Source organism: Mustela lutreola, chromosome 15, assembly GCF_030435805.1.
Source record: "Mustela lutreola isolate mMusLut2 chromosome 15, mMusLut2.pri, whole genome shotgun sequence".
Classification (NCBI taxonomy): Eukaryota; Metazoa; Chordata; class Mammalia; order Carnivora; family Mustelidae; genus Mustela; species Mustela lutreola.
Window position 1 is genome coordinate 10,029,663 of NC_081304.1, and position 8,618 is coordinate 10,038,280.

General features: G+C 45.4%; 1 protein-coding gene across 1 annotated transcript; it reads right to left on the reverse strand.

Moving 5' to 3' along the window:
- Positions 1-728: 728 nt before the first annotated feature.
- Positions 729-8,111, reverse strand: KCNJ2 (potassium inwardly rectifying channel subfamily J member 2). Its single transcript, XM_059148608.1, has 2 exons — positions 7,915-8,111; positions 729-2,935 (listed from the first exon to the last, which is right to left on the reverse strand). Exon 2 carries the CDS (start codon positions 2,719-2,721, stop codon positions 1,438-1,440), a length of 1,284 nt encoding a protein of 427 aa, XP_059004591.1. The 5' UTR covers positions 2,722-2,935; positions 7,915-8,111; the 3' UTR covers positions 729-1,437.
- Positions 8,112-8,618: the final 507 nt, after the last annotated feature.

The following is an 8,618-nucleotide window of genomic DNA, read 5'->3' on the forward strand; positions in this document are numbered from 1 at the left end:
TGTTACATCAAAGTGGTTGGTCCACACTTTGCCCCGGCTCCCCCACTGACATCTGCAACCTCCCAGATGTGGGAGGACCCGCTCCAGACAGGCTGATTGGAAGAACCAGCCTAGAGGCCAGGCGTGGCATCTTCTCCAAGGGGAAATCAAGCTGGAAATGTCCTGACAGTTGGGGCAATGTATTCAGTCACAAGAGTTTAAACCTGTCTGTCTTTCATGTTGGGTAGCTCAGATTTTGAACCAGCTAACTCCAACCTAAGTCTTACAGAATACATTTTGGAATGTGCAGAAAGGGGAAATCCAAAAAAATCTAAGAGCACATCACCTTCTCTCACCTTGTGCGTTGACCTGGCCAGTCTTAGCAAGCAGGAAAGAGAAGGTATTTTGATTGCATATGTGTGAATTTTAATTCACATTTCTTCTTCCCCCATCATAAACAAGTTGCATGAAAGAGCGAAATCGGAAAAGCAGGACACTGACTAGACTCTGTGCATATGATGTTCTATTTCTGAGTAAGGTGAAAGAGGAGAGGGGAGTTCAAGGTCTTGCTGAGGTTCAAAGTTATTGTTTCTTGATTTCAAGGCAGCCATGGGGCTTTCTATTCTTTTTAGTCTAAGCTCCACTGTGCAAAAATGTGCATTATCTTTGGTATTTATTTTAGGTAGTCTAACTTAAAATTTGAGATAACCCATTAACAACATGGAAGTAAAAAACCAAAAACCAAAACAAAACAAAACAAAACAAAAAAACAAAACCCAGAGGCTACCATTTGGCTAGTGTTACATAATGCCCTTATGTAACCAAAGAGAGAGAGAGAGAGAGAGAGAGAGAGAAAAATCAATTCTAGCAAACAAATTACTGGCCTCAAAAAAATCAGGCTCTCATTTTGGCAGCTTAATAGCCAAATACTTGCCACTTTGAAGCACATATCATGAGCTTTCAACAAAGTTCAACACTGACTTTTAAATTACACGAAAGAAAAACTACACGGCAACAAAAATACAATTCGTGTTCATGTAGTTAGCAGCTTTTCAAAAATTAAGGCAGAGTCTTGCCTTTGTTATGCCATTAAAAACATTCTTGTTCCCTAAAGAGAAGCATTCTGGATTAGTCAAATACCCAACCAAGGCTTGCCTGCAAGTTCAAGTTTTGTAAAAACACAAAACAAAACATAAAAACCCCATAACTTATTCTACAACATGTATGTGCCATTGGGTCACGGGGAGGGGGGGAGGGGTGGGGAGGGGAGGCATGATGAGTGCTTTATGTCCATCTCCGAGCTTACAGTCTTTCTTGGAAACCATCGTGCTAGCCTCGGTCCCTTGTGGTCACTCGCCTTGACCCACCTCTTCACCAGTACCGTCGTCTGAGTAACTGTTTTGGGCCTTTGACCAACAGACTGTTATTTTAAAGTAAATATTCCAGAGAAGGAAGCAGTCATATCTCCGACTCTCGCCGTAAGGGCCTGGGCTCTAGAGGGACACTTGCCTGGTTGTGAAGGTCTATGTCAGGGGGTGTGTCCGTACTGGTGCTTTCTGGAACCCCATTGTCACTGTCATCTTCCTCTTTGCTTGTGAGGGCGACTTCATTTTCATAGCAAAATGAATTAGCGTTGGAGAGGATATATTTCTTTTCTGCTAAGTCTCTGGCACTACAAAGAGGAGTGTTAGGCACCTCATAAGTCTTGTGGAACCTTGAATAGTCTACTTTGTAATAGTGCTTCTCCTCAAAGAGTACAGGCTCATAGCGGTGGCCCCAGAGGATTTCATTTGCCAGATAGGAGCTCCGGCATTGTGTGGTCATGGCGGTGGCTTCCACCATACCTTCCAGAATGACCACAATTTCAAAGTCTGCGTTGTCAATGTCCTGTTTACTCAGATCATATAAAGGACTGTCTTCATCTATTTCATGGACTATTGTGATCGGAGACACCAGAAATATGCGGTCAATTCCGCTGTCAAACCCAACGTTGATATCTATTTGATCCAGGGGGATGTACTCCCCTTCCGAAGTAATTCTGGATTTGAGCAGCTGGGCTCTCACGTGAGCTTCCACCAGGTGGCTTTTCCGAAGGTTGCCCACCCGCCACATCAAGCACAGCTTGCCGTCTCTCATGGCGATCACAGCGTTGTGACTGAAGACCAAAGTCTCGTTTCTCTTCTTTGGCTTTGCCATCTTCGCCATGACAGCGCCAATGATGAAGGCGTCAATGATGCAGCCCACAATGGACTGGAATACCACCATGAAAACAGCAATCGGGCACTCGTCCGTGACACACCTGAAGCCATAGCCTATGGTTGTCTGGGTCTCAATGGAGAAAAGGAAGGCAGCCGTGAAGCTGTTGACCTCAGACACACAAGCTTTGCTCTCTTTTGACGCATCCAGATCCCCATGGAGCAGAGCTATCAACCAAAACACACAGCCAAAGAATAGCCACGAGAGAACGAAAGCCAGGCAGAAGATAACCAGCATCCACCGCCAGCGAATGTCCACGCACGTGGTAAAGATGTCTGCAAGGTACCGTTGTCCCTTCTCCCCCACATTGATGAACTGAACATTACAGTGGCCATCTTTCTTCACAAAGCGGCTCCTGCACTGTTGTCGGGTGTGGACTTTGCTCTTCCCATTCCCAAAGCCATTTGCAACCGCCATGGTGGCCAACTTCATTCCGTCTTCTTCTGAAGAGACAATGCTATAGCGGTTGGTTCGCACACTGCCCATCGCTTCTGCTGTGGACGCCAGTGCTTCTGCTTTGGAAAACAGTCTGAGTTTTTGCAAAACCCTTTGGAGAAACAGTTTTGAATGTTCAGTGAGGACACACACAAAAAGAAGAAGGAGAGATGGGGGTTTCCAGGAGCCTTGAGGGTCTACCAAGGTCTGTCTACTGACATGCAAAGCTACCTCAGTAACTCAGCTGACATCCAGAGTGCATGTCCTGAAAACAACAACAACAACAAAAAAAGACATTATTCTTTAGCAAAGAAGTCATTAATAATGGGTCCTGCTCTCTAAGTAATGACATTTCCTAGCAAAATATAACCAGATACAGATAAAAATACTCTGCAGTAAATTATAAGGTATTTCATTTCTTCATCCCCTAAAAATATTCTTATGTATTTAAAAGCATAAAGTTATTACACATGGGAGAGTTCATAGTTTGGGACAGTCTTTCAATCAATATTTTGGGTTCTTTTCCCCCTATTGTTTCCAGCAATCTAGGAGATTCCATTTTTACAGATAAACCTCTCTTATTCTCTCTCTGGCTTCCCCTACTTGCTAGGGTCCCAAGTTACTAAGCAGAAGAAAGACTTGCTTAGTCCAAGGTTTGTCACAAGGCTTTGAGAACTCAACATGTCTCGAGAACAGTTCGTATCAATGCAGAATGTTAATATTAATTGAGGTGCAGGTGCATTATGGGAGAATACCGGAGCCCTTGATGACATGATGGAAATCAGAAGGCAAAATTATCATTTTGTTGAAATGATAATTTAAAAAAAAAAAAAAAAACTGAGCCTACAGCCCTTATAATGATCTGAAATCGGTCCCAGTTTCTGAAGACTGTTTGGGCTTGTTTCATCACCTCACACACTACAAGCAGCCACTTTGCAGAAATGCCTGATAACATCTCTGTTAGTGCAAGTGATTCTGACTTGAAGGCGTAGGTTTGCTCTGGGGGATAAAGAGCGAGTCTGTTGCCTAGCGATGAGTCCTGAAATTCTCCAGAGATGGGACTGCCATGTGTAATGACAGGCTAGGAAGTAAGCACCTCTGTGCCAAAGGACCAGGTCTTTAGCGAACTGAGATAAGGCAGGAACTCATTTCATGTGGGTCCAATTCTGTGTTTTCCCAAACAGAGACAACTTTGTGGGACTGGATCATAATTGTCAGTCAGCTTACTTTCACTTCGAGCACTGCTGTCTGCTCTATGTTCCCATGGAGAAGGCACTCACCTTTACCTAATGTGAACAAACAGTAGTTTTCAGTTTTCTCCTCTAGCCTCATCCTAACCTCGAGAAAAGCGATTTATTTACTTCAACTTCCCCTCTTTCACTTTTTTTCCTTGACTCACAAAGGTCTAAGATAAAGTCCAAAGTGTTTCCCTGCATCAAACAGAAATTAACAAAATGAATACAGCATAGAACGGAAAACCAGTGACTCTCCCCTCGTCCAGCCACCCAGTCGATCTCCTCTAGTGAAGGAGGATGATGGGAAACAGACGGAAAGGAGCAGAAATTTGCTGAAGTCCTGATAACAAGGACTCCACTTTTTCGTTCTCCCCCAAAACCACATTGAGATCAAGTAGTTAACCAATTTCAGCAGAGCCACCTGCAAACAAATCACGCAAATCATTTATCTCGTTTCTCAACACCCCCTTAAAGAGGGGTAAGGTGCATTGTCTTTGAAAATGCCTTGTTACAGTCTTTTCACTTCTCCCTCCTTATCCAAGTTATTATGCAAGAATGTGCCCCAACACATTTTTCCTGAGATTAGTCATCTGTGAAAATTGCAATGTGTGTTACATTTTGGCAGCTTTTGACACGTAAATGATGCCCGATTTGAAAGTGCCTTTGAATTACTTTATAAAAAGAAGTTACTGTGCCTTCCCAGTCTTCCACCTGCTTCAATGTTTTGTCTGCTTCCTTATGAAGTTTGTACTTGGACAAAAGAAATAAGATTCCTATCCCTCAGGGTTCTAGATCCTGGACATGGGAGGAATCTTTTTTAACAGTGATTTCAGATTATTGGGCTCATATGAAATTGCCGAGGATGTCTGCACAAAACTTGAGAGATGTAATAATAGAACACTAGATGCAGGTGTACTCTCCAAAAAAGGGGGAAGGCAGGGAAGCCTCATTTAAATAGTGCTTGTATCCTGAGGTCTGCATGACTTCAGAATCTTATAAGTTGACCCCAAGAAATTCCCTTTTCATGATTCAAAACAACCCTTCCATCTGAGTTACCATTAGGGACCGTGAGTAGACAGTTTCAAATTTCTTCTGACTTATTTCTGCACTCTTTCCAGATTAAAGCATAACAACCATATGAAATCTAAAGACTGAATTACGACCTCCCAAAAATCGTGACCCCAGGACTTTTGTTTGAATTCCATAAAACACACAATACCAGTTCCCTACCAAGAGCCTCCTGCCTTTAGAACTTTGAAAAGAGCCTGTATTGAATGACTCTTATTGTCTTATTTCCACTGTTAATGACAGAATTTGTTCCACATGCGGAGCATCATTTAGAAATTTTACCATTCTGCCTGGAAAGGGGGGGGGGGGATTTTTTCTGGCAAAGTGGAAGCTTCTGTCACTTCAAATAAATACACTCCCAAACAGATTGTGTGTGTATATGTGTGCACACACATTACGTGTCTTCAGAGTTTTGGGGAGCTGACTACATAGCAAAAATCTGGAACCTGCCAGTCTGCTGGGGTGATTGTCTTAATAGTTCATGAAGAAGAACGCTCTCCTTACTGACCTGCTCACATGCCCAAGTGGCTTTAGGCAAGCAGAAAATTTCCTTGCCTGCTTTTTTCTCACTAAAAAAAAAACAAAAAACTTTCCTTCAGAATAGGGCTTTTGTGCAACTTTATTTTAGGCCTATATTCAAGAGTTCTTTTGAGAAGCATTTGATTGAAAGGAGATGAGAACACTAAGTGATCCGACTCCTTGGATGGGTGCAATTCAGGAGAAACCATAACTGATTTGACGGACAACGTGTAAATTCCCTTCTCCGCCAAAATATTCAAGGGCCTGATGTAAATCTCATAGATACAAATAATCATTTTACCCAGGCTATCACCCATGAGGTAGAAAGTATTTCTGGGAAATTGAGAGGCTACATGTGGTGCTGTTCATGTTAAGACTATTTATAGGCTGAGCCAAAATTAAGCATAAGCAATGGAAAAAAATAGTTCAGCCATTTCAGTCTTAGGTAGATGTTAAAGAGAGAGAGTCCTATAGATCAATTCAAGGTCAAGGAGATAACACTGTATAGAGTGCATCTAAATATTTTTTTTTTCCCATATAGGAAATATCTCCAATAGGAAACTAGAAAAACATAATTATGACACATACATGAGGATAAATGTATCTCATAATACGGTCATGGTGTGCAATGGGGGAGAGTGTTTGTGGACTGCAAATAAGGACCGTAAAAGAAAGTGTGCTGGGCTGCGACAGAGGTCTGCTAATGAGTGTTCAGAGCAGTTATTCCCCAGCTGACGCCATATAGACCAGCCTGAGTGTGCTCTGGGCACATGTTGCTATGTGGGCACAACTGCTAGCAAAGCAACCTCTTAGGAGCTCAGTAAACAGAGGGGAGGGGGAGGGGGAAGAAGGGAAGGGCAGAGGACCGGCATTTATCTCTATGAGCACTTTAAAATCTCTATTCAGCAGTGCACGGACCATCACTCAGCATTTGCGAATGCTGAGAAATACACGTATCTGGTGATTTAAAAAACAAAAACAAAAAGAACCCTGCAACAGTCTATCTGTTCAGGTAAAGATGTGGCCAATCTTCCATGCTACTGAGAAGTCATACAAGGACTTTACAGCTACCCAGAGATGCTACACCTGGGGCATCAGAAGAGAGTAGAAATATGGTGTGCCCAAAAAAAAAAAGGCCAAATTCACAGGAGTTTAGAACAAATATTCCTACGGATACCAATAAGTTTAAAGAAAGTATAGGCAAAACAGGAGGGAGATGGGTTAAAAGTAACGTTAAATGACCTTGACCCCAACTTTGACCCCTCTCACCATCCCTGTAGTAACATCTCTTACTCCTGAGCCTTGAGATTTTTCCAGCTATTGGCAAATATAAATAAAGCATTAGGGGTGGGGGGTGTAAGTGAGCTGGGAAATGTTAACAAGTGTACAGGTAATATACAGCCGACCTAGGGCACTGATTAGTGAGAGGGAAATCTAACAGCGTATTGATTATTAATGGGAAAAGAAAGCAAGTAATAAAAGGCAATATGCATTCTTTGCATACCCCAAACACGTTTTCAATGCCCTGTTTCCTAACAGGTAAGTTCTAAGACCATGAAAACCCCCAGGATTCACAGCAGTATCCTAGTTACCATCGCACTGGTAAGACTCATCCAGGCTCAGACATTAAACTGCCCATTTCCTATCTCGATTTTTTTTTTTTCAATTGTCATGACGAGTCTATGCTATGATGCAATCTTTTTGCAGAATCCACTGTGCTTTCCTGAAACCACGCTGTCTTCAACTTAGGAATTAATGCTATTATTACTAAGAATAATACGTTGCTTAGGAGAGAGTACCATAGGATGTGAAAGTTTTGCGGGCTTCGGGCTCAAATCCAACTCGGGCTCGCGCTCTCTTTCCCCAGCAAAGCAACTTTGAGACGCTCGCTCTGTTTGGAACTCGACGCTACACTTGAAGCAATGACAAAGGGAAAAAAAAAAAAAAAAAAGACGCGAAGGATCAAGACTAGGGCTGAGTCCCAAGTCGGCCTAGGTTTGAGACCAGTGTTCTAGAAGCACTCCCCAGCCCCCGCCTTTTTTTTTTTTTTTTTCTTCCTTCGAGCAAGAATCGAACACAGGCTCCCTCGCCCTTGTCTCCAAACTCAGTATCTCGCTACAGCTGGTGCATTGGAAGTAATGAGCACAAACAGATGCTGCGGAGAAATCTGTTCCTATTGCTCAACTGTTCCAAGCATGTCTCAGTATTTTTAGCTCTGGGGATGTTCTGGTGCGCACACAAACTCTATAGACATGATCTGGGACTCCGCAGCGTCGGGAAGCGCTACAGCAGCGTGACAGCTGGGCACCCCTGGAGCAGCGGTGCAGGGTAGGGTTGGGGACGGCGGGCGGCCCGAGTCCACTCCCCAGGACACCCAGGCAGCGGGAGACAAGGAGGGAAGAAAACACACAGCAGCCCTTACCTGTTGCTGGCGCAGGAGCATGGGGACATGAAGTGGAAGTGGGGGGTACAGAGGCATGTAAGATCCAGTAGTTTGTAAAAGCGAGTGAGCCAAAGCAAACCAGAATCCCCAAGACCCAGCTTGCCGGCGCCGGGGAAGGCTGCGCGCTGGCCAGGGCTCCAGTGCGCTCTGCAATATCCTGGGCTCTTTTGAGATACCGGCCCGCCTGGCTCCGCCCCGCGGCCCCGGCCAGCCAATCGCAGCGCTCCTGGCTGCACGGCCGGCCCCGGGAACCGCGGCGGGGAGGGGACGGACGATGCTACACCCGCGTCCCGCGACGCTGCCAGCGAGGAGAACCTGCCGCCGCTTCCTCCCCCCCCTCCCACCCCACCCCACCCCTCCGCCCTCCGAGCCGGGTCTGGAAGTCCGGCCCCGGCCGGGGAGGAGGAGGTGGCGCCCCAGCTGGGACAGCAGCAGCAGGTGGGAAGCTCCGCGGCCGGGCGTTTGCGGCTGCCTAATTGCAGCGTGGCCTTGGGCAAAGCTTCCTAGCCCTCTCCGAGCCCGACACTTCCCTTTCCCTCTGCTCGGGGGCGGCGGTGCCGTGCGTGCTCCTTTGCCAGGGCCGGGCGAATCGTGTGCAGGCGGGGAGGGTTGCCTTTCAGCCCAGGCGCGTCTCCCTCTCCCCTCGCTCCCACCCAGCGCCCCCTGCACGCCACCCCGCCCCC